The following is a 26,912-nucleotide window of genomic DNA, read 5'->3' on the forward strand; positions in this document are numbered from 1 at the left end:
TGTAGCGCTGTTTATATCCGGCAGAGCAGACAATTAATTTTCCCCAAGGTGCTGCATTAGAAACTGCGACAGCCGTGGAGGGCCGCACCCAGAAGGGAAAGCTAAACACCCACCCTGACCGTAGAGTCTGATGACATAAAATACTGATATCTGCTGATGTTAAAAACAAATTTTCCCTTTCTAACAGATGTAACACACATGTCCTTATCATTTTGTGGTTCAAAATAGGTGTGCCCTCTGGTGGACAGCATGTGCAACAGCAAAACAGCTAACAGCTAATAATTTTACGATATGCCGAGTGTTGCAATAAAAAATAATATAAAAAACAAACACCCAGCACGCCCCTGCCTGCGGTTTATCCTTCAAGCTCGGGTCCTCTACCAGAGGCCTGGGAGCTTGAGGGTCCTGCAGTATCTTAGCTGTTCCCAGGACTGCGCTCTTCTGGACAGAGATCTCCGATGTTATTCCCAGGATCTGCTGGAGCCACTCGCCTAGCTTGGGAGTCACCGCACCTAGTGCTCTGATTACCACGGGGACTATATATATATATATATATATATATATATATATGTGACTTATCACCAAATTATGAACTCAAAGTTAAACTTTTTCAGTATCTGTTTTATCCAGTAAAATCTGTAAGTTTTGTCTCTACAGTTATTTTTTTTGCTGCAAAATGAAAAAATGTGGTGAAAATGCCACAAATGCTGCTGTAAGTTGGAGTCTTTCTGCATCTGAATGGGATCAAGTTAGCAATTAAATGCAATATTTTTCTGAAAATACAGCAGTTAACTGAGATAAATCATTGTAAATCACATGTTTCTGTCTACAGCAACCTTCCTGTTTGACTGGCAGCCAGCTGTGTTGAATCCCCTCCAGTTGTGCTCATTGAGAAAGACTCAGACTGAATCTTTCTGGATTTATAAATTAGATAGCAATTATTTGCAAACCTTCACCAACCTCTCTTAGAGGGACTGCATTCAGTCCAAACCTGCAGAATGTTTTTTAATTCAACCTTTATTTATGTAAATTTACCTTGATAAAAGTAATCCCACTATGACTTAATGTGTTATTTATACGAGAGACCTGTTTCGGTTGCCTCCGATCAGGCAACATGAGCTCTCTTGTTCATGGTATTCATGGTTCAAGTATTTCAGTTTTTTTAATTAAATTTGAATATTTCATGTTCCTGTATCAATACAATATTGGCGCACAAAATATTGCAATACTATGCTGTATTGACCTCCCCATGTAGCTGCTTGTAATTTCTTCCTTTTCCAGCCTTTAAGTAAAAGTAACTGTTGCTGGATATAGTTCAACATGATTGGCTCAGTTTTAGTTGCACCAGTAGACATGCATAAATTAAGAGTAAGTCCAAGTTTCCTACCACACTCCAGATGGAGCTTTAACATATTTCTGAAAGTATGTTAACTATAATTAACTCTACTGGGAAATGTTAAGGCTTCAAATCTGAAACACAGACATCTTAAACATGATCTGCAAAGAATATTAACCGTGTTTGATTCTTCTGCTTAATGGGCTGTTGGATATATGATCGTACATGGGTTTGTAAGCTTGACATGGTACAATAACCACACTGTTATTTTCCTGGAGAGGCTGTGAGATGGCTTAAAGCTGTAATGATGTCTTTTTTTTAGATTTTCAGTGAATGTCAGGCTTGGGTTTGGAAAACTGGAATAATCACATAAAAGGATGTTAAAAGCTTGAGGAGTACATCTGAGAGGTCTTAGATTTCTGTAAGAAGTGAAGCAAATTATGAGAGTGGAAATGTACGGAGCCTGCAGGGGACATGGGAGAAAAAAACTTAAGATGGACTTTTGCGAGATCTCGCAAAAGTTTTAGCCGCATTCTTCGGCCTTCGACCTCCCGTTAGCTCGAAGCTAACGGGAGGTCGAGACCTACTACAGCCGGGAGGAGCACCGCTTTCCCGGCACATCGTGCCTCGACCTCCTGGTTGGCTTCAAGCCGGCATCCGAAGATTGCGGCTAAAACTTTTGCGAGATCTCGAGTTAGTTTTGCGAGATCCCGAGTTTGTTTTGTGAGATCTCGCAAAAGTCCATCTTAATTTTTTTTTCTCCCATGTCGCCTGCGGGGCTCCGTAGAAATCAGAATCAGAATCAGAATACTTTATTGATCCCTGGGGGAAATTATTTTTTGTTACAGTGCTCCATTTTAAACCAACATTAAGACAAGACAGACAATACACTAACTAAGAATAGTACAATATATACATATATATACATACATACATACATACATACATACATACATAAGTCACTCATAAATAAATAGTTGGAAAAGAAACATGTGTAGTTGTAGCAGCAAACAGTGTGTTAAGTGGATGCGTTGTACAGGGAGCCACAGGCAGGAATGATTTCCTGTGTCGTTCAGTGGTGCTTTTCGGTAATCTCAGTCTCTCACTGAACGAGCTCCTGTGACTGACCAACATGTCATGGAGTGGGTGGGAGGTGTTATCCAACATTGTCTTTATCTTGGACAGCATCCGCCTCTCCGACACCACCTTGAGGGAGTCCAGCTCCATCCCCACAACATTGCTGGCCTTACGGATTAGTTTATTAAGTCTGTTGGCATCTGCGACCCTCAGCCTGCTCCCCCAGCATGCAACAGCATAGAGGATCGCACTGGCCACAACAGACTCATAGAAAATCCTGAGCATTTTCTGGCAGATGTTGAAGGACCTCAGTCGCCTCAAAAAATAGAGACGACTCTGGCCCTTCCTGTAAAGTGCTGTGGTGTTTTTAGCCCAGTCCAGTTTATTGTCAATGTGTACTCCAAGGTATTTATAGTCCTCCACAATGTCAACACTGACCCCCTGAATTGAAACAGGGGTCAAGTGTTTCCTGGTCTTCCTGAAGTCCACGATCAGTTCCTTGGTCTTTGCCACGTTGAGCTGCAGATGATTCTGCTCACACCACGTGACAAAGGAGTCGACCACAGCCCGGTACTCTGTCTCATCATCCCTGCTGATGCATCCAACCACCGCAGAGTCATCAGAAAACTTCTGAAGATGGCAGGTCTCTGTGCAGTGGCTGAAGTCTGTGGTGTAGAGGGTGAAGAGGAAGGGGGAGAGGACAGTCCCCTGTGGTGCCCCTGTGTTGCTAATCACCTTGTCAGACACACACTGTGGGAGACGTACATATTGTGGTCTTCCTGTCAGGTAATCAACAATCCAGGACACCAGAGAAGCATCCACCTGCATCGCTGCTAACTTATCACCCAGGAGGGTCGGCCTGATGGTGTTGAAAGCACTGGAAAAGTAAAAAAACATGACCCTCACAGTGCTCGCTGGCTGGTCCAGATGGGTGTAGACACGATTGAGCAGGTAGATGATGGCGTCCTCTGTTCCGAGACGAGGCTGATAAGCGAACTGAAGGGGATCCAGATGTGGTCTTACTATGGGTCGCAGCTGGTCCAGGATGAGCCTTTCCAGGGTCTTCATGATGTGGGAGGTCAGTGCCACGGGCCTATAATCCTGGGGGCCACTGGGACGAGGCGTCTTTGGTACAGGGACGAGGCATGATGTCTTCCACATCACCGGGACCCTCTGCAGACTCAGACTCAGCATAAACAGTTTATGAAAGACTCCACACAGCTGGGGGGCACAGGCCTTGAGGACAAGGGGACTCACTCCGTCTGGTCCAGCAGACTTGCCTGAGTGAAGTCTCCTCATTTGCATCTCAACCTGGTATTGAGTGAAGGTGATGGGTGGGGGAGGGGTGTCAGGAATCTCACAGGAGGCAACATGTGAAGAGAGAGGCTGGCACAGTGGTGTGGCTCTGGATTCCAGGCTGACTGCAGGTGAGGTTGTGGGGGTGGGAGCAGACACTGTGGTGTCGAATCTATTGAAAAACAGATTCAACTCGTCGGCTCTATTCTCACCTCCCTCAGCTCCCCTGCTGTTGGTTGGCCTGAATCCAGTGATGGTCTTCATGCCCCTCCACACCTCTCTCATGCTGTTCTGCTGGAGTTTCCACTCCAGCTTCCTCCTGTAATTGTCCTTAGCCTCTCTGATCTTGTCCTTTAGTAACACCTGGATCTTCCTCACCTCCTCTTTGTTGCCCCCTCTGAAAGCCCTCTTCTTGTTGTTGAGGAGGGCTTTGATGTCCTTAGTCACCCACGGCTTGTTATTTGGGTAACAATGAACAGTCTGAGCTGGAACAATGGAGTCGGTGCAGAAAGTTATGTAGCCTGTGATACACTCAGTAAGCCCATTGATGTCCTCGGCGTGAGGCTCACAGAGTGTTTCCCAGTCGGTCACCTCGAAACAGCCCTGTAGTTCTGCTAAGGCCTCCTCTGACCACCTCCTAACAGTCCTGGTGGTCACAGGTTCCCTCCTCACAATTGGCACATAGCGGGGGGTGAGGTGAATCAGGTTATGATCTGACCTACCAAGTGGGGGGAGGGAGGAGGAGCTGTAGGCATCCTTGACGTTAGCATACAGTAAGTCTAAAGTTTTCTCTCCCCTGGTGGGACAGTCCACATATTGTTTGAATGTTGGTAGTGTATTGTCCAGTGATACATGGTTGAAGTCACCCGAGATCACAATAAAGGCACTCGAGTGCTGAGTCTGTAGCCGAGCTATGGCAGAGTGGATAGTGTCACATGCAGCTGTGGGGTTAGCAGAGGGGGGAACATAAACAGCCACCAAGATGACGTGAGAGAATTCCCTGGGTAAATAATACGGCCTGAGTCCAACAGCACACAGTTCAGTGTCCGGGCAACAAATCCTTTCTTTGACTGTTATGTTGGCAGGGTTACACCACCGGTTGTTAACTAAAACAGCAAGCCCACCTCCTTTCTGCTTACCGCTAGCGATGCTGTCCCTGTCCGCCCGAACAGTGTGGAAGCCTTCCACGGAAGCATTCTCATCGGGAATGTCCTGGTGCAGCCATGATTCGGTGAAACACATCAGGCTACACTCTCGGTATTCCCTCTGACTCTGTACCAGTGCTGAGAGCTCGTCGATTTTAATTGCCAACGATCGCACATTTCCCATCACGATAGTTGGCAATTAAAATCGATGAGCTCTCAGCACTGGTACGGAGTCAGAGGGAATGAGACATTAACTGGAAGTGAAGTATATGGAAATCAATGTGAAAAGAAGAAACAAACAAAAAAAGATTGAAAATCACTGAAATAATCACTGGAATCCACTGATTCTGGACCTTTTCTTACGTTTTGAGGAATAAAGCAAGCATACTGTTAATATAAAAGCAAATAAAGGCAAAAATCGATTTTTCTTTTTGTTTAGACTCGTATAAGAAGTCAATCAAAACTGATGTCGGGGTTTTAAAAGAAGCTTTTAGGAAATATGTGTGAGTGATATGCCTGTTTTAGTCATGTCAGAAGCATCACTTCAGAGAGAGCTCTCTCTCTCTTTGGTCACTTCTTCACTTTGGTCCAAACTATAACAAAACAGTCTCGACTGGATCGACTTCCAGACATGCACCCTGTTATGCAAATCTGATAGCAGTTTGACATGTGAGTATGATGTCTGAATAACAATCCTGGTCACGTTTGGGGAAGAATCGTGACAGCAATCTTACCAGGTCACTTGTATATTTTCTGTATCAGCCTCAAAATGGAAAGCATGTTGGACTTGCATAAAGAAAAAGGCTGTGGCAGAAAGAGAGAGCAAAAGAAAAAGGAATGCAAATGTTTTACATTAAAAAACTCTAATACATTTGTTATCTCAGTCATTTTCACTTCTACAGAAAGAAATCATTTAAATAAATTAGGAAAAGCAGTGTTAAGAAAGGGCGATTTAAGTTTTTGGGCGAATCATCTTTTCATAAGTCATAAGTGTAATAATCTCACCAGCACATTCTTTATATATTTTTCATTTTCATTCATGCCAAGTGTTAAATGTATAAATATGCAAGGCCTAAACTTTTGGCAACGTGTGAGTAGCTGAAGAGTGAATCTATATTATTGCTCGTCTCCAAGAATTTATGCACCACAAAAAATCTGCTTTAAATTCTGCATTGATTGATGAAAGTGAGGCAAAAATTGAATCGAGGACTCTCCATGAGAAGAGATGTCACCCAAAATTCTCCCCACACTAGCTTTGCAAGGTTGGATCTCATCTCATTGATCTTATTGCAGCTTTTGATACATTCTCCCACCACACCGTCCGCTATAGATTAGTCTCTAATGGCATAAACAGTCACTCGCATGGTTTTCTCGTACCTCTCCGGCTGTTCAGTTTGTGCAAATAAATATATATATATATCAGTATAATTTAGATTATTGTGGTGTGCCTCGAGGCTCTGTCCCGGGGGCTTTGCTCTTCAATATTTATCTTCTACCTCTCTGCAATATTTTCAGGTGATATAACACTCATTTCTGTTTATCTTCCAAACCCACTGCTATTCTCCCTCCACGTCTCTTTCTGATTGTTTAGTTAAAATTAAAGTTTGGTTTACTCATAATTTTCTTTAACTTAATAATAATGAAAATATAATTTATTTTTATTGCCATAAAATCGATGTGGTTTAAATCTATTAGTTATTCATTAACTATTAATTAAGAACATTAAGAGCTGGATGGCCTGAAAGCCATAATCTGAGATCCTTCCCAGATGCCTTAATGCCCACTCGCATCCTGGGCCATTTGACCTCAGCAAATCACATGATAGGCCAGCACAGGCATCCAGTATCCGTAGTTTCAGGTGCTGCACGTCTCGTATCTTCACCCCATAGACAATTGCCTTCAGATGACCCCAAAGATAAAAGTCTAACGGGGTCAGATCGGGAGACCTTGGGGGCCATTCAACTGGCCCACGACGACCAATCCACTTTCCAGGAAACTGTTCATCTATGGCACCCATAATGTGGTGGTGCACCATCTTGCTGGAAAAACTCAGGGAACGTGCCAGCTTCAGTGCATAAAGAGGGAAACACATCATCATGTAGCAATTTCAAATATCCAGAGGCCTTGAGGTTTCCATTGATGAAGAATGGACCCACTATCGTTGTGCCCCATATACCACACCAAACCATCACTTTTGTTGTTCCAACAGTCTTGGAGGATCCATCCAATGTGGGTTAGTGTCAGACCAATAGCGGTGGTTTTGTTTGTTAACTTCACCATTCACATAAAAGTTTGCCTCATCACTGAACAAAATCTTCTGCGTGAACTGAGGGCCCTGTTCCAGTTTTTGTTTTGCCCATTCTGCAAATTCTGTGCGCCGATTTGGGTCATCCTCGTTGAGATGCTGCAGTAGCTGGAGTTTGTAAGGGTGCCATCTGTGAGTAGCTAATATCTGCCGAAGGGATGTTCGACTAATGCCACTCTCCAGTGACATGCGGCGAGTGCTACGCTGTGGGCTCTTGCTGAATGAAGCTAGGACAGCCACTGATGTTTCTTCATTAGTGACAGTTTTCTTGCGTCCACATTTTGGCAAATCCAACACTGAACCAGTTTCACGAAACTTAGCAAGCAGTTTGCTGACTGTAGCATGGGAGATGGGTGGTCTCGTAGGGGGTCTTGCATTGAAATCTGCTGCAATGACCTGGTTACTGCGTTCACCAGATATCAACACAATTTCGTTCCTCACGTGTTAACCTCTTTGACATGTCAATGGCTGTGAACAAAGAGAAACTTATAAATAACTCATGAAAGAATAAAGTTATGCTGAAACCAAGCACACCATTGTTTTTCTTGTGACATTACCAATAAGTTTGATGTGTCACATGGCCCTCTTCCTATTGAAAAAACAAAAGTTGTATCCAAGATGGCCGACTTCTAAATGGCCACCATGGTCACCACCCATCTGGAGGAGTTTGCCCCCTCACATATACTAATGTGCCACAAACAGGACTTTAATATCACCAACCATTCCCATGTTATTACGGTGTATCCATATAAATGGCCCACCCTGTACAATACCTATAAAGAAGTCGCTTTACATGCATCAAAGAGTTTCTAATTTTAAAATTCACATAATTTTTTATATATGCTCAGTTCAAGATTAAAATCAAAGACCTGGGGCAGAGCAGGTCTGGCCCACAGCACGCAGGAAGATGTTCCCAGTGTTGTTGAAATTTCAGGAAATGGTGACTTACAGTCATGTATGCACAGGGTCAAAGATCTGATCGTGTTTGCTGTGCTCCACAGATGGGGTTTGATGGGCCGCTCTCTGCACAGGAGCAGATGTACATCCTGTATGAAATCAAAATGCAGTGCTACCAGAATCTCTCCAACACTGAACCAGGAACCACAGGTACAAACCATACACGCAGATACAGTCACTGCAAAACAACACTCAACTCATTTGAGCTTAGCTGAAACATCAACACTTTAAATTGTATGATGGGGGAAAAATTAGGACGATTCCAAAAATAATGGAATCAATACTTTTGATTAAACATCTTTTCCCAACTGTCAGTAAACAGGGAAAATTAAAACAAAAGGAAATCAATATTTGATGTGACCACAAACTCTTCTGCACTCCTTATCTCAATTAAGGATGCTCAGTGCTCAGAGAGCAGAAAGGAGGGAGTCGTATTTGTATATGGAGCTTCCACTTTTGCAAGCAAAAAATTGACGAGTATCTAAAAGTGATTCTTACAACCTAAACCCAGGATTTAAAGCACACCCTCTGGCTTCTGTAACCCGGTTGGGTAACAGGGGAAGCAGTCAGTGGAAGCTGAAATCATCAACCCTTTGAGGTGTGGATTAAAATTCTGAATTCATAACAAAAAGCTTAGGGCAATGAGGAAACTCATTCTGGAGTGTCCAAGTCGTCACCACCGCAAAGGCCCGACACCACAAAGAGTCGGGCCTTTAAAACTGCTGTTTTAACCTCCTAGGACCTGGCATCCACATATGTGGACATCACATTTTAGGTTGTCTAGACCAAAATACAAAATTTTGCTCTACAATGGCCTGATATCCACTTATGAGGACATTATACTGCCACTGTTCTATTGAAATTTAAAACAAATGTCCTCATATGTGGATCTCATTTTTCTCAAACAAAAATCAGGTAAAAACATTCATCAGGTCCCAATCAGCCCAAATAACAAAGAGAAATTAAAAGTGCACACCATGAAAGAATTCGGGTTTTAGGAGATTAAAGGCACAGCAGTAATCTCTGCTCTGAAAACTAAAAAGGAGATCAATAATAAAAGCTCTGAGACCAACTGGGGAGAGCTAATTTTCATGTTTCATAAACCAGTTTGAGATGATTTCATCTTTGTGACACGGAGCGTTACCCAGCCATCAGGTGATGGAAACGCTGTGGATGTAAATGGACGGACCTGCTCAGCAACAACGCTCAGGTAGGCTGTGGGATTCAAACAGTGGGTCCAAATAAACATTCGCCACATCGTTTCACCACCAGCCTGAGCCGGTGACCTGGGATGGAGCCACACTTGTTTGTTTTTAAATTAAATTCTGAATCTGAATATCGCAGCAGAAATCGAGACAGTTTTCCAATCTTTTATTGTCTTGTTGTGGCGACACCAAATTATAACCCGTTTCCTGTTCTTAGCTGTCAGGAGCGGCCCGGTGTGGTTTTCTGCTTCAAGGTTCGGTGTATTATATTCAGAGACGCTTTTCTGCATACCTCAGGTGTGAATAGGGGCTATTTGAGTTCCTGTTGCCTTCCTGTCAGCTTAAAGCAGTTTGGCCATTCTCCTGACATCTGCGAGACATTTGTGCAAAGGAACTGCCGCTCACTGGATGACAGACCTTTGTTGATCTGCTGGCATTTTCTGAGAAAAGCATCTCAAGGATTTACAGTTTCTGAAATACTCCAACCAGCCTCTCTTGAACCAACAATCATGCCACATTCAAAGTCACTTAAATCCCCTTTCTTTGCTACTTTCATGTTCACTTTGAACAGCAGGTTGTTGTGACCATGTCTACATGGCTAAATGATGTGCCGAGCTGACATTAATGAGCAGTTGAACAGGTGCACCTAACAAAGTGGCCTGTGAGCGTACAAGCCTATTCGCATCACAATGTGAATGGATATATATGATAGAAGTCCATATTCTTGGCATGTAAAACAAACTAGCACACATAGGAAAAACAGAGGGTATCATATCGGCGACGTGTTGACTTCTTCATCTTCTCACTGCAGATGAGGTGTGCCCTCCAGACTGGGACGGTCTGATTTGTTGGCCCCACGGCTCCCCCGGGCTCATCACCAAGGTCCCCTGCCCATCGTACATCTATGACTTCAATCACCAAGGTTAACACTTTTCTTTTCCAGCACCGAATTAGAGCTTAACATGCAAAGAAAAACTCAAACTGTTCAGCGAACATCTAATACAAGCATTTTCAGCATGACTCGTTATATTCTCAGGTAGCGCGTACAATCCGAAAAAGAGTTTTGAGGATTTTGAAGGTCTTGGACAAGATGAAAGTTTGCTTTTTGAGAAATTTTGCTCTGATGTGTTCTTCACAGAAAAGTGGAACATCATATTTGGTGGATAATTAGTGAAACTTTTTGGTCCTTACAGCAGGATTCTTGAATAATTTCAGCTTCATATTCAGGCCACAAAGAAAAAAAATTAAAGAATTAAAGTGGATCGAACTCTGTCCATCACATCGAGCGTCAACATTAATGTTTTAAATTCAGTCATTAATAGTTTGATTTACATCCGTTCTTTCCCTGATGTGAAAGTCACAATGAATTGAAGGTAAAAAGGTTTTTAAAGGCATTAAAAATGTTTTTTTTCCCCTTTTATACACGACACAGAAGTAAGGTGTAGTTTTTATTATTCATTGTGATTAATAATTTCAGATCACCTGTTTAAGAATAGATGTGTTTGGGCCATTTATGCATTAGTTACTTAAACCTTTTTAAAGGTGTTTTTGTTTGAGTGAAATTATTTTTTATTTTTAAAATGGGCATTTTGTAGGACATGCTTACAGGAAGTGTGACATCAACGGTTCCTGGGTCTTTGTGGAGCAGTGGAACAAAACATGGACCAATTACTCAGAGTGTTTACGCTTTCTCCAGCCCTTCAGTGACGAAGATGGGAGAGTAAGTATCGCTATAAAATATTAAAGTTGCAGCTGTATGTGTGAAATGTTTTCCATTGTGAGTATACAGTAAAAGTCTCCAGCTACCCCTCATTCTGTACATTTTGCTTCCAAGCAGCCAGACTTTCCCTTAACTTAAGCCTGACGACCTTTCCCGGGTGCATACTGCACGATCACACCACTGCACCACCCTTTTCCCTATTATTAAGGAACTCAACACTGGCTTTGAATCATTCAAACAAAACAAAAAAGGTCCTAAATCAAGAGATGAAGCAACTAGATGTGTCTAAAACAGACAAGAGACAACAAAGAACCAAATTTAAATTGTATCTTTTGACACTTTATTACAAGCAGCCTGTTGCAAAGACACATTTCTTCCTGTTTCTTCAGCTGAAACCATGAAAAATGCCAAAGATAACACAGTTTGACAGGCATGAAATAGTATTTTTACACCAACACGCTGCTATAAGCTGAAAACTTGGCATTGTTGCCTCTTAAAAATTTTAATGACACTAGACAAGTGGAGAACAAAAGAAGTGACAGGCCTAAAGACGATCCACTGCAGATGAACAGTGTCTGAGAGCCACACAGACCCGACGCAGGAGCTGAGAGATGCACCTGAACCTTCAGCTGATCCACCCGCTGTTCACCGAAGCCTCATCAGAAATGGAAGGGTGGCTGTCAAGAAGTCATTTTTAGAGAAGGGAAGCGGGAGGAACGCCTGATGTGTGCTTTAGACAAGAGACAACTGGGCTGGAAGTCAGTGGCAGGGTGGAGTGATGAATCTAAATTTGAAAATATTTGGTTCAGATCTTCATCGGTTTGTCTGTAGGAGGTCTGGGGAGGTACACCGAGTATCTACACTTGTCTGTAAAACACTCTGTGATGGGTTGGAGCTGGATTTCAGCCAGTGTTGCTGGAGAGCTTGTTAAAACGACTGAAAATATGAACGCAGAAAAGTACCATTAGATTTAGATCTACAGTGTAATCCTATCTGGAAAGCATCTGATTTCAGCATTCAGGCTGTGCTGAAGAAAAAAGCAGCCATACAATTTCTTTGACTTTTAAGCTCTTTCAAAATGTACAAACTGTGCTTTCACCTCACATACTGTTTCCATGTTTCGATAAATTGCTGCCATATCTTCCATTTTCCCATCTGAATGTAAATAAACGAGGGGTGAATCAAGCCTCGCGCAGTGTTGCACACAGGTCAATAAACATACATAGAGCAGACCTCTGTGAATAAGCCTGGATGTTCTCTGAAACATCTGCTGCCCCGTCTGCTCCATCTTACACAAACATCTGTTTTGTGGTGCAGAGCTTCATATTCTTACCTCGAGTGTCTAACAACCAAACAGCTCCTCATCCTCCGAAGCTCACGTTCTCACCCTTTTTACTTGTTATCCTTTAACACAGCTTTCAGGCTCTCATCAAAGGCTGCATATTTATGAGTTGTTAGCTGTTCATTATGTGTTCCTTCTCAGGTTGTAGAAGAAAAATGATTAAAGGAAATCTGAAATACTGCTAACTTTTGTACAGCAGGATTATGACAGTCTTATTTTCTACTCAGTAATCAGCTCCAAAAAGCATTTCTTACATCCTCTACGGTACCGTCCGCCCAGATATGCCCCCCCAATAAAATACAAAGCAGACATTTGATAAGGAAACCAAACAAAGTGTTCTCAGAAGCTGGTGACTAATCATATAGCAGAATTATTTCAGGACAAATGAGGACACTGTGCTCCAAGCAACCAAAAAATAAATAAAATTTAAAAACATGTAATCATTCAGACAGTCTGCATCTCTTGAAGCTCAAACATATTAATCAATAAAGCCTAGCATCCGCCATAGTGATTAGTGTGCTGTTTGGTATGATTCATTATGAAAATATCAATTTTAACTGCAGATTTTGATATTTTAGCCATTTGAAGGCAGAAAAGGATACAAAATCTCAATAATTGGAGAAATTTTCATCTCGCCATCCGTCTGTTTACAGCCATTTAAATTCTCATATTTCATCTAAAAGTTACTTTCAGTTACTTTTCCCCTTTTCTTGTTTTGCCTGCTACACATATAAGATGTTAATCAATTCAATTTTATTTATACAGCGCGAAATCACAGCAACAGTCGCCTCAAGGCACTTTATATTGTAAGGCAGACCCTACAATAATACATACAGAGACAAACCCAACAATCATATGACCCCCTATGAATAAGCACTTTGGCGACAGTGGGAAGGAAAAACTCCCTTTTAACAGGAAGAAACCTCCAACAGAACCAGGCTCAGGGAGGGGCGGGGCCATCTGCTGCGACTGGGTGGGGTGAGAGAAGGAAGACTGAATAAAAACATGCTGTGGAAGAGAGACAGAGATGAATAATAAATGGATTATCCAACCTGACACTACATTAGTGACATTAATATGCCTTCACGTCACCTTTTAAAGCAGCATTTGTAAGTGTATTCACACACATATTCACACAGCAGACAGATAAATGGAGCATCATTAGTATTTGGACTCGTTACCATGTGTTTTCTTAGGTCTTTTGTGTGCGTCTCTAACAGCTCCAGGGGGAAATATTTGACTTTTTAGCTGCTAACTGCTGCTGTGTTCACCGGCTAATTGCCAGCTTTGGATGCCTCATGTCAGGAGTGGGTGTACTGTAGTAGGAAACAAAAAGTAGTCGACGTGCTGCTGCAGAGACTTTGCTTTACTGAGACACTTGAGTTTGGAGGAGTGACAAATTGCAGCCGAGTGATAACAGATAACAAGCTTCCATTCAGTGTTGAATTATAGAAAGTTGGGCTGTTTCCATGAAAACAATAAAAAAATAGTAACTTTATAAATAAAAAAAGTTTGCCTCTCCAACCTGCTAAAAGCTCTCCACAAACTTGCTTTAGATAGAGGCTTGTAGATTTGATTCTTCTGAGTCCTTCATCCAACTTGGCTCGATTGCAGCTTTTGTGAAATCACAACTGACTTTGAGCGACTGGTACAGCTTTTTAACGATAAGCCTAACATGTGCTTAATATCTCAAATTTAGTTTGAGGCGTGTTTAACAAAAAGACTTCCAGGTCTGTCGCTTTATAAATGATGGATCAGCTCAGCCTTAATTTCCCTCCATCATCATTTTTCTTTACAAAGAATTAAAATCTTGTCAAGAAAATTAATAATTCTCTTATAAAATTAGCCTTTTAATTTCACTCCACACAGCTTTTCATATTCAACCTATTCATCTAAGCAACCACACTACCCTGGGGATGTCATCTGCTCTGAAAATAAAACATTACCAGGAAGAGAGACTTATAGCCATCTTTTGTTTTTGGTATCAGCTGGATCTTCTGGCTGCTTTGAGCCTAACCACTCCTCGTAGAGATTACATTATCTTAGATTTCCAGGGAATGGATTTGCTGCTAAAACTCCTGAAGTAATTTCTACTCTATCAAAGATTAGGGATGTAATGCTGACTCATTTTTCTGTTTTAATTAAACTCCATTCGTGCTGGGCTTCCATGTTCTCATTGCAGCCCCGTTTTTTCCACCATACCATTGTGAGTCATGATTGTGTAAATTGTACCAGTCTTGTTCAGAAGTTGACTAAATAGGAAATGTCTCTCTTTCTTGTCACAGCAAGACTTCTTTGAGCGGCTGTACGTCATGTATACCATTGGCTATGCCGTGTCCTTCAGCTCTCTGCTAGTGGCCATCATGATCATTGGATACTTCCGGTAAGAGAGCAGTTTTTGTTTTTGCTTAAATCATAAACTGCAGTTTGTCAAATCTGAGCTTCTGCAGATAGAAAACACATCAGTGGGAGCCGGACTCCTGCTGTACATCCTGCTTTGGATTCTGAAAATCAGCAGTGGCAGGAACTTAAAAATAACAGCAACATTTAATGCCTTACTGACTTGAACTTTATAGGTTATGAAAATTCCCCAGCAGCCGGGATATTTATATTCTTGTGATGCCTCTGTCAGCTCCCTTGTCAGCTGGAATATTTGTGTCCTGTTGCCTCATGTACCGTTTCGAACCACATCTAGAGGATGCAGAGTTGAGTATACTTCAAATGGCAGAATGCTAATTAGTCTAATTTAGAGTGTGGTGATGGGGACGCTGCCGTCTCACACATCTGCATATGGAAATGTAAGATGTGCTCATTACAGATCTAAACTAAAACACATCCACTCTACTGGACATGTTAGAGATTAGCAGAATAAATAATGACTCATCTGTATGTCCACATGAGACAAGTAGAGATCATTTTATGTGCAGTGTTGACGTTCAGCGGCAGTGCAGCAGTAGATGTAGCAAAACTGACCTTCAGGAGCCAAGATTTTCCCTTAGCAATTATTTTAGAACCACAGCCACATTTTTGAAAGTTTCGACAGTTGATGTAAATTTTTTACTTTGTCCTGTCGTATTGGAGCGTAGATATGAGTACCCAGAACGCAGCTTTCAGAGGCAGAATGGACAGAACAAAAATGTGAGCCGTGTCTCATCAAAGCCCAAAAATAACAAATCCAAAAGAGAACAGAGTCCAAAATGCAAAGTAACTAAAGCCAAGAAGAGCAGAGAGGGAAACATGCAGGGAGGCTGCAAGAAGACAAATACTATAAATACACACAAGGAACAGGTGAGGGGGATTACACAGGCGAGCTCAATCATGATAAACACAAAGTGGAAGTAAAACTAATCAATGCCATGAAGGGAAATCAGGCTGGAAAATAAAAGAGGAAATAGAAAACTACTAGACACAGATACTGAAACATTAAGAGGCACGGGCGAACAGAGAGGGCAAATGTATAAGCGTTGGGAAATGAGAGGGACAAACGACAAAGAACGAAAGATTGAAGGAACATAATGGAAAATTTAAGACCCCTGCTTCTCCGGGTCAAGCTGACCGTGCCGAATGAAAGGCTCTGACATGCTGTCATATTCTGTCTCCATGTAATCTTTCAGAAATACCACGTGTTGATCTACGAGTTATCTTTTATTACACAGCGCTCGGACCATGGCAGAAAGATAGCTTGTCTGTATAAATATTCTAGGCTTGCAGCCCCTCTTGGTCAAAATGCAGGCTACTGGCATGTTGTTTGACCCCTTTGCAAAGGTAAATGAAACTCACAAAGACATCCTGTGTTCCTCAACAGGAACGGTGCAAGAAAAACTCAAAATAGGAACTGACACTTATTATAAACCAGGAATAAAAAACTGGACAATCATAAACAAACTAAGAACATTAAGAAATCAATCAGAAAATACCAGAAATATGAGAACATACTAAACAATATACACAAGGACACAGGGAGCCATTCTTATCTGGCTATAAGGTTAGCATACAAGTCACATCCTGTGTAGTGTCATGCAAACACATCCCTAATTACCAGATCCAAGAATTCAAAACAAAGTCGTGCACACTTCCCCTCCAGTTCGTCATTCCCTGCATCGCCATCTGCACAGAGCTTGGATCCTGGTAAGCAGTCAATACCATGCCAACTGTTGCAAACAGCCTGGCTGGAAAGACTGAGAATTAGATTTTGGTGGGACTGAGTGTGAAAGGGGCAATCTCTCTGTTGATACGGTGTACTGTTGAAGTTGTAAATACACTGTAAACATCGACTTGTGCCTTCTTCTTGAAAAAGAGATCGGACCGATGGCTAGCTTTAACAAAATATGTGTCAGACTGACTCTGACCAGAACCCCGGCATTTATCCATGACTGCTACAGGTTTTTACATTTGTGATCCAAATAAAGAAAAATAAACGGCCTTGTAGATAAAACACAAATACATAAGAAAGATGTCATCCAAAAGAAATTGTAAATAGTGGTTTTGTAGTAGTTTTTATTTGGATATGTTTCCAAGCTTCTTCTTTTTTTAAATTAAGAAATTAATCTAGAAAAAGTTGCATTTCCTGCGAAAATGCAGTGTGAATGCCTTGTAGTGGAATCTGAAAACAGCAGAAGGAGAACTATCTGCTGAAAATACTTTGTAGAAACTGAAGTCTTTGCTGAAAACCGTTGTATTTGAAAGGGTACACTGAACAATATCAATAAAGCACACTGAGTGCAAGCAGAGAAGACGTGTGACAACAGCCACAGGTAGGATTTGAACCTGCACCACCAGGTCTCACGGCAGCTGCTCATCTCACTGAGCCAAACTAGTTCTTGTCCCAAAGACAGATATGGTGAGAGAAAAAATGTGCAGGGTCCCGAAGAAGCTGAATCGTGCTGAAAAGAGGTGAAGAAGCAGAACTGTATACTCAAAACAGGCAAAAAGGCTGAAATTCTGCTGAAAGAGCAGAAGAGGCTGAAATTGAATTGAAATTGAAAAGAGCGGAACTTGAAGTTTCTGCTGAAAATAGGTGAAGAAAACCGCTGAACAACCTGGAATTTGTGCTGAAAAGAGGTGAAAAAGCTAAAATTTCTGCTGAAAAGGGTGTAGAAGCTGAAATTTGTTCTGAAAAGTGTTAAAAAAGTTAAAGTGTTTACTGAAAAAAATGTTGCGGGATTCGAACCCTCCTGCTCTGAAAATGGCTGCTCATCTCACTGAGCTAAAACACAGCTCAGCCCGGCAAGCTAACCTGGTGATCACACTGCTAATGTGGTCCCATTCATTCAAATGAGTCAAAAATGACATAGAAAGCTTAATATTTCAAAAAGTATAAAAGTTATCAGCACCAAAAGATATAGCTGGCATTAGCAGAATGAGCAGAAGAGCTTAAAATTTGAATGGTGAAAATCGAATGAAAACTGAGGGAGTAGTTAAGCGGCAAAGAAACGGAGCAACTAGAATAAAGTAGAAGATTAAAGTTTACAGAGAAACAGGATCTCAGTCACGGTATTCACACTATTAATGTTGAAAGTGGTGCCAGTGGAGCTTTTCACCTGGACCACATGAAGGACTTTTTCCTGCTGTGCTTCTGCACTCTGGGAATAAAAGTGGTTTGCTGAACATCTGTGGAAACCAGTAAAGGAATGGATACAGAATCTGATCTTCATCAAAGTTATCAATGTCCATCACTTATTAGGGTAAATTAATTTCTTAACTGGTTCGATTTAAATTGATTAGTTCTAACGAATAACAGCTTCTGAATGATGTTATTTTAAGTAACCTTGAAAAGGAAACTGCAGAATCATGGGCTCAGTTATTTTTAGTATTTTTGAAGGCAGGTTATATCCAAGCAACAGGAAGATACCTCTAATGATCCGGTAACTGGAGACGGAGCAGCCAACCACATTCATCTGAAAAAGACTCTGCAAATTATGTGACTTACTGTAACAGCTTGCTTCCTTACATAAGAGGATTCAAACAAGTGTAAAGAAATATTTTAAATTATGAAAATAAAAGCTTTGATGTAGATGAAAACCTCGTTTCACATGGACCTGAGAGAGATGCAAGTAAACAGGAGGCGATCATTTCAAACTGCCTTTGATTTTGCAGTTCCACTGGCAGGGCTCTCCAGATTTATTATGGCGTGTTACGGTAGGTGTAATAATCCCATCAACACTTCAAAAACCTTTTCGAAATCCCTGCCCACCTGAAATTATATATCACACAAAAACCCACTTACCGGTAACTGAAGACGGCATTTCTTAAGATTTAAAACCTGAGTGTAAGAACTGGTCATTTATGCAACACCAGTGTTACACGTTCCCATTTAGAAGCACCTCTCCTGCCTTCTGCATAAAAATAATCCAGAACAATGAGCTCTGTGCCACCACTGATGGGTATCCTGTGTGTAGGTAAACTTCCTCCTGATTTTAACACCAAGTTTTGACTGGGTTGCTGGATTTGATTGCGAGAGATGGAAGCTGAAAGTTGAGTAAACATCCTCTTACTCTTCAGATGCTAAAGTGCCCGAGGTGATCAGAGATGCATGTTTAAAAAGGGAAACTTCAAACAGAGCACATTTTCTGGATCATTTGCAGCTGAAATTTCAAAGAGCCATCAAGGCTCCGTTTGACAAATACAGGCCTTAAATCCAGTGTTTCTGACTTCTTAAAGTGCCGACAAATCTCTGATTCTGATTCTTTATCAGCCCTCAAAGCTCCCGCTGCTGTCTGCCTCAGTTTTTGTCTCTAGTGATAATGTACACAATGTGTGTTAGAAAATGTAAAGCGCCCTTTAAAGAGCTGCAGTACATTAACCCTATGCAAGCCACAGTCAGCTGTGCTGAGCAGTGCAGTGTTTTCCAGAGTAGGAAAAAACAAAAACACACAGGGATTAATTGTTTTGAAGTATCAGAAACTTCAAGTCAGTTTTGATGTTTGACAGCAGTTTGAATGCAGAGACGAGTCTGCAGTCATTATTTTTAACGTTTTGTGGTCTGAGTGATGATGATGAAATAATACTGCCAATTATAGATGGCAGTATATAGGAGTGAGGACAGTGTTTAACTGATGTAAGGGTTAAACATGGTTATATAAATTGTCATTTACACTTTCATTAAAATAAATAATAAATAATGTTTGTATGGCTGTTGTGTTGTCATATTTGGGTAAAACAGGACAAGATAATGGTCATCAAAAAGTGTCTTAATCCCCCCCCCCCCCCAAAACAAACAAACAAACAAACAACAAAACAAAACACAAACACAACAACAACAACAACAACAACCTCCTCCCTGCTGTCTTGAAAATAAATTATGGAAAAAACATCTGGTTATTTAAACTTACTTTATACATTTGCAGTTGAAAATTAGGTGGAGACATTATGAATTCATCATACTGTGAAGGCATGAAATATAAACACTACACATGTTTGAAAGGTCCGTCGGAGCGCAGCTGCCTCGGTGTTCTCTACCACAGTTTACCACTTCTTAAAATCCAATTAAGGAAGAATAAAACACATAAGCTGAGCTTCAGTCACACGTTTGAACAAACCCCAACTGTTGAGTAAAATACACCAAACAGTTGCATCATCTTCAACCCTGAAGACAATGACTTGGCCACTCGTTTAACAGGAGTTTGCAAGGATTTGTTCCCCCCCCCCCTCTCTGCCTCATGTTCCTGTACTGCTCATGGTAATTATATGCAGGAACAACAGGAGCAGTGACAGCAACACTAATACTTAAATAGTGAATATTTGTTTGCAAGGCTTTACAGTTTTTAATGCTCTCTGTGTTTACTGCAGCAAAACAGAACAGAGATATAGAAGTGCTGCGCTGGCTTTAACAGAGGCGTGCTCTTATCCTTGCACAGTTATATAGCCAGAGACCCGTGCTTACAATGAGACAGTTTGAAAATCCTTGACAGTTTCTTTACCGGCCATACGGTGGAAAAACTCAGTACACCTGTGTGTCACGGTGCTCTGTACGTCGATGATTTACAGGGCAGGCATGTGCTGCATCGACAGTTTCACTCCTCTGACAGAAATAGACAGGATCGCTGAGGATTCGTCCCCTCTGTCAGCTCTGTTTATCTACTATTCACCAGCTCCTCTTCCTGTTGAGGCTGAATGTTGCATAAAACTGGTGGATTATTTTCTGTTAAATGGAACACACATATACACATTCAACTCCTATAGCTGACATTACAGAGATGACACAGGAGGGAAGAAGATCGTTTAAACTCTCCGGCTTTACTGGTGTTTGTGGTCATGAGATCATGTTTTTATACTTTTTTGCATTTCTGCTCAACAGTGCCACAAGGGTAGCCTTGGACTCATTTCATCATTTATGAGAAATGCTTTGCAGTTTTTATAACTTTGTCTTTGCTTGTGTGGCAGGCGTCTTCACTGCACCAGAAACTACATCCACATGCACCTCTTTGTTTCCTTCATGCTACGAGCAGTCAGCATCTTCGTGAAGGACAAAGTTGTGTATTCCAGGGCGGGATTGCAGGACTTGGACTCTGCTCTGCTCGACAGCTTAAAAACTGTTAGCATAGCATCACTGGACAAGTCGCAGTATGTAAGTACCATGCACATTAAATAAGATCCAAATTAGAGATGTGGTACAGTGTTTGTTGGAATGAGTGACTTTAATCAGGATCATCAGGTGTCATTACACAACAAAGCCAGATTTTGTTTCTGTGTATTTCTAAGAATAATAGATTTTACTCACTGGACATATAAAATTCATGCAAATATTTTGCACATTAATATACTTCAGATCTTAATGCAGCCGTTCACACCAACCATATAATTTCACAGGATGAATTTGCAGCATTTATTTTTTGAATTGAACCTGATTTTTCAGATGCAAATAAAAAAACAGTATTGATTGAATTATAAAAATCCTCAAAAAAAGCACAGTAGGGTAAAATGAATCCAAGAGAAATGACAAACTCAAACATCAGAAAGCGTGCCAAAGGAAGGAAAGCAGTGAGAACTGCTGAAGCGCTCGTAAACAAACAAGCTAACAAAAACAGACGGCAACACATGAATAAATATGCACACAGGGCTGATTGGCTGATGAGGATCAGACCTAATCTCAGTGTCCACCCTCACACACTTGAAGCATCATCCAGCTAAGTCTGTGAGGGCTTAGGGGTGTCCCACGGTCAATTTGTCAAGTGCGCGAGGACCCTTTGGTGGATATTTTGAGCCTTCGTTCAAACTTTCTCCAAGTCCAAACGTCTGCAGAGTGGCCTGAGGGAATTACTCACACAATACAGTGCTGGGACATTAAACATGGGTTGCCTCAGAAGAAATCCAGTACAGAAAAAAAAGTTAAGAACAGAAAATCTTTGGGCAAAGCAACCACCCCAAACTTTAAATAAAATCAGAAGAATTAAAAAAATGAGTAACAGGTTATTTGACAATGTCAATGTCACGGCTGTGCAGCAGCCAGGATTTAGACCCAAGACAAGATTAAGCTAACCCCCCCCCGAATCACAACTGAGAATAAAATAAGAACAAACTAAGAAGAAAAACACAAAGATGAAACAAAGAAACAAACAGAACTCGAGACCAAAAAACCCAAAACATTGAGCAAAAGTCCCACGATTCAAAGTGAGGTCCTTAACATCAGACAGGAAGTCTTTAAACATGTTGACGTCAAAGCTCTGCTGCTGACCAATCAGGTGATGTCACTGAAGTCAGCAAGGGTTTTGTGTTTTTTTTGATCACTGGGTTGATGTTTGAGACTGAACCAACCAGACAAAGGAAGCAGAACAAGACACTTTCAAAATAAAACACGACAGAGAGCACCACAGAGCACAGGTGGACACCATAACAACAAAAACGTTAATGAAAAATCCCCACAAAATAATCATGAACTGAATGTCGCAGGAGATGTGGATCTGAATATGAAGAAGCGGAACAGTACACAGTGAACACAACGATGGGATGTTTTTAGAGAATTTTCTATGAAACAAAAACAGAGAGAAATGTCTAATAAAATGGAGTCTGATTCAGTTATAACCCCGAGCAGCTTGACGTAGACAGTGACGCCAAAACTTCTAATGGTTTGACGGTACTGCAGATGCATTCAACCTGTGTGACGTTCAGAGGATGGGTTAACAATTCTATTTATTTATCCATTTATTTTTTTTGGTTGATCCCTCGTAGGTTAATTTGAATGTTGTAAACAGCTCTATTAGTCCTAATTATGATGTTAATAACAGGTGACTTGGGTGTTTATGTGTACCGATAACATGATGACATGAAACAGAACTGCTGGCTGTGTTACAGGTTTTTCTGTCCTTGAAAAGAAGGATGAGACATTGTTAAAGTGAGCAGATGAAAGGTTTTTGTCCCGATTTTTTTTCTTCCTTTCTTTGAAGCCACATGAACACGTAAGCAACGAGAAATGGCATTCACTTTAGATTTGTTTGTTTATTCTGGGTTTTCTTCCATTTGTGTGTATTTAATTTGTGTAAGTCACCAGTTTTAGACTACATTATTATCCCAGCTACAGACCCCTTGTATTTGGTATTTAAATTTCATTTGTCTTGCTGTAGCAAACAAGAGCAGAGCTTGTTTTTCCTGTTTAAAGCTTAGAGTCTTGTAAGCAGCATTGTTAGTATTAATTATTTGGTTTGCACTTACTGTACCAGCTGATTTAGTTATTTAAATGTATTCATATTATTCAGAGGAGCAATTCCACCCTCATAAGCTTGTTTTTTTTTTTTTTGATTGATTGGTAATTTATTTCAACATGTGAACAATATACAAGTACATTTAGAAAAGAAATGAGAGAAAAAAAAATATACTATACAAATTACATACAAAAAAACATTCTGATTAATTTACATGTTGAAAGGGAGTGGGAAGAAGTATACACTTATTTAATCCCACCCCTGTCCCATAAATTATCAGTTATTGTTAATTTAAATGATTAAATAAGGTGATCTGGTAAGAAAACGTAAAGTTCCAGAAGGAAATACAATGAATATTCATTGATGAGCAACATGTTTGAAGGTGAAACCTTTCGTTTAGAGTCCACTTACCTGTAGCTGGAGCATATTTGCTCCAGGAAACTGAGATAATCACTTGAATACTTGAATGACTCAGCCTTTGAGTCTGAGACAGTCGGAGCCACAACCTATACCATCACATACTGCCTGTGATGTATAATAAAGCATCTACTTGCATGAGTTCTGCAAGATTGTGTATATATATGGAAATGGGTGGAAACACATTCTCACCTTTGGCAGGACACTTCCACAGAAAATGTCCTATTTTCACATCCCAGACTGAAAATAAGAGGCAGTAACGTTTTAAGTGAGACTTCTCCTGCAATGACTGCATTGCAGGAGAAGTCTCACTGCTTTTTCCTTTAAACATTAATTCAGTGTGTGACTCTTCCCTGTGAGAAGGTTTCCCCACTGAATGTGAGAGCAGACTTCTAGTGTCAAACTATTCTCCACACAGTGGAGGTAAACAAATCATATATGTGGCACACTTAGGAGTTGTTTGGTCCCCGAGTGAATGCACAGGCTGGACTGTAGCAGGACTGAGTATGAAAGTCTAATGTGATTGGTACTCATGGCCATTGATCAGTGGGCTTTGATCAATGGCCAGGAGAATTTGCATATTAATGATGAAAGAACTGACCTCCCAGCCCATTGTTCATTCAGTGGTGCTGGTTTCAGTCATTATGCAAATGTCCTGTTTATAAGATTGAAACCTGCAGTCAGCTGAGACTGAGGAAGTCACCTGGATGAGTGACGAAACGTTTCTCCCACTGAAAACATCCAGATGAACAGAATCAACTTTTGGAGATTTAATTTGCACAAATTACCAGGGTTATTATATGTGTTGTATTAATTTTAAAGATTTGTTTTTAAGGAAACTATTTTTTACAGTTTTAGGACTGGGTTTGCACACTTTGATATCGATTTTCCACAGTTTAAAAATGTTTTAATACTTAGAGTTAAACTGGGTGTCTAGAATACAATAATACGAGTTATTTTGGTTTTTTTTGTGTCTTTTTTTGAGATGTGGTTAATCTATTTCCCCCCACACTTTCGTTAACTTGAAAAACCTTGTAAGTTAAACTTTTTGCATTTAAATAGCCCTGTAATAAAAAGTTTGTGGCCACATTTCTTAATCTTTAAATCCCGGTGCTTTCAGTCCCACTACTTTAATCTACAGTGGGGCAAAAAAGTATTTAGTCAGCCACCGATTGTGCAAGTTCCCCCACCTAAAATGATGACAGAGGTCAGTAATTTGCACCAGAGGTACACTTCAACTGTGAGAGACAGAATGTGAAAAAAAAAAATCCATGAATCCACATGGTAGGATTTGTAAAGAATTTATTCGTAAATTAGGGTGGAAAATAAGTATTTGGTCACCTCAAACAAGGAAAATCTCTGGCTCTCACAGACCTGTAACGTCTTCTGTAAGAAGCTTTTCTGTCCCCCACTCGTTACCTGTATGAATGGCACCTGTTTGAACTCATCATCTGTATAAAAGACACCTGTCCACAGCCTCAAACAGTCAGACTCCAAACTCCGCCATGGCCAAGACCAAAGAGCTTTCGAAGGACACCAGGAAAAGTATTGTAGACCTGCACCAGACTGGGAAGAGTGAATCTACAATAGGCAAGCAGCTTGGTGTGAAAAAATCAACTGTGGGAGCAATCATCAGAAAATGGAAGACATACAAGACCACTGATAATCTCCCTCGATCTGGGGCTCCACGCAAGATCTCATCCCGTGGGGTCAAAATGATCATGAGAACGGTGAGCAAAGATCCCAGAACCACACGGGGGGACCTGGTGAATGACCTGCAGAGAGCTGGGACCAAAGTAACAAAGGTCACCATCAGTAACACACTACAACGGCAGGGAATCAAATCCCGCAGTGCCAGACGTGTTCCGCTGCTGAAGCCAGTGCATGTCCAGGCCCCTCTGAAGTTTGCCAGAGAGCACATGGATGATACAGCAGAGGATTGGGAGAATGTCATTTGGTCAGATGAAACCAAAGTAGAACTTTTTGGTATAAACTCAACTCGTCGTGTTTGGAGGAAGAAGAATACTGAGTTGCATCCCAAGAACACCATACCCACTGTGAAGCATGGGGGTGGGAACATCATGCTATGGGGCTGTTTTTCTGCCAAGGGGTCAGGACGACTGATCCGTGTTAAGGACAGAATGAATGGGGCCATGTATCGTGAGATTTTGAGCCAAAACCTCCTTCCATCAGTGAGAACTTTGAAGATGAAACGAGGCTGGGTCTTCCAACATGACAATGATCCAAAACACACCGCCCGGGCAACAAAGGAGTGGCTCCGTAAGAAGCATTTGAAAGTCCTGGAGTGGCCTAGCCAGTCTCCAGACCTCAACCCCATAGAAAATCTGTGGCGGGAGTTGAAAGTCCGTGTTGCTCGGCGACAGCCCCAAAGCATCACTGCTCTCGAGAAGATCTGCATGGAGGAATGGGCCAAAATACCAGCTACTGTGTGTGCAAACCTGGTAAAGACCTATAGTAAACGTTTGACCTCTGTTATTGCCAACAAAGGTTATGTTACAAAGTATTGAGTTGTATTTTTGTTATTGACCAAATACTTATTTTCCACCCTGATTTACGAATAAATTCTTTACAAATCCTACCATGTGGATTCATGGATTTTTTTTTTCACATTCTGTCTCTCACAGTTGAAGTGTACCTCTGGTGCAAATTACTGACCTCTGTCATCATTTTAAGTGGGGGAACTTGCACAATCGGTGGCTGACTAAATACTTTTTTGCCCCACTGTATATAGTGTCAGTTCTATTGTAACAACTGAGTAGTGAGTTTAGCAGACTTCTATCATACGATTTTGATTTTCAGAGATGAAAAATGACAAAGAAAACAATCCAGTTTACGTCTGAAACCTTTACAGTATAAAATTTAGTGGGCATAGCCTGTACATGTCACTAATCTTGGAATCATACACAAACAATGACATAGTTAGCAGAAGCTGCTTTACTCTGTGTTTATGTTCTAGTTAATAACATCTTTGTGCAAATTTATACAGCAAGCTGCTTCTGATTGTAATGAGATCATTTCCTCTCTTATCATCACCTGTGGTGTTTGAATACTTTGAAGTACTGTGATCATCGCGTGTGTCAACACACAGACATGCAAAATAACAGCATAATAAGCTGCATAATACTAGTTTCAAATAGGATCTGATAAAACTGTTAATGCTTTCAGATTGGCTGCAAGGTGACTGTGCTGCTCTTCATCTACTTTCTGGCTACCAATTACTACTGGATTCTGGTAGAAGGCCTTTACCTCCACAGTCTCATCTTCATGGCCTTCCGATCAGATTCCAAATACCTCTGGGGTTTGATACTCATCGGATGGGGTAAGCACTAAAAGATTACATTACACATAACGCAGTTATGAAGGAGGACAAAACGTGACGAAAGCATCAGTTCTGAAGTTTATGGCTTCATTGCAACTACAATATGACACCATATGTAAAACAGCGCTTAATGTT

General features: G+C 41.0%; 1 protein-coding gene across 2 annotated transcripts in view; it reads left to right on the forward strand.

Annotated features, from left to right (window-relative positions):
- pth2ra (parathyroid hormone 2 receptor a) overlaps positions 1 to 26,912 on the forward strand; it is an 87,304-nt gene that overhangs the window by 25,425 nt on the left and 34,967 nt on the right. For both annotated transcript variants that reach the window (XM_082508142.1, XM_082508141.1), the window contains exons 2-7: positions 8,161 to 8,266; positions 10,133 to 10,243; positions 10,917 to 11,041; positions 14,669 to 14,766; positions 20,766 to 20,949; positions 26,624 to 26,777. In XM_082508142.1, the coding sequence (XP_082364268.1) occupies positions 8,161 to 8,266; positions 10,133 to 10,243; positions 10,917 to 11,041; positions 14,669 to 14,766; positions 20,766 to 20,949; positions 26,624 to 26,777 (778 nt within the window). The remainder of the gene's footprint in view (positions 1 to 8,160; positions 8,267 to 10,132; positions 10,244 to 10,916; positions 11,042 to 14,668; positions 14,767 to 20,765; positions 20,950 to 26,623; positions 26,778 to 26,912) is intronic.

The sequence above is a fragment of the Aulonocara stuartgranti genome (assembly GCF_965226115.1).
Source record: "Aulonocara stuartgranti genome assembly, chromosome: 16".
Taxonomy (NCBI): domain Eukaryota; kingdom Metazoa; phylum Chordata; class Actinopteri; order Cichliformes; family Cichlidae; genus Aulonocara; species Aulonocara stuartgranti.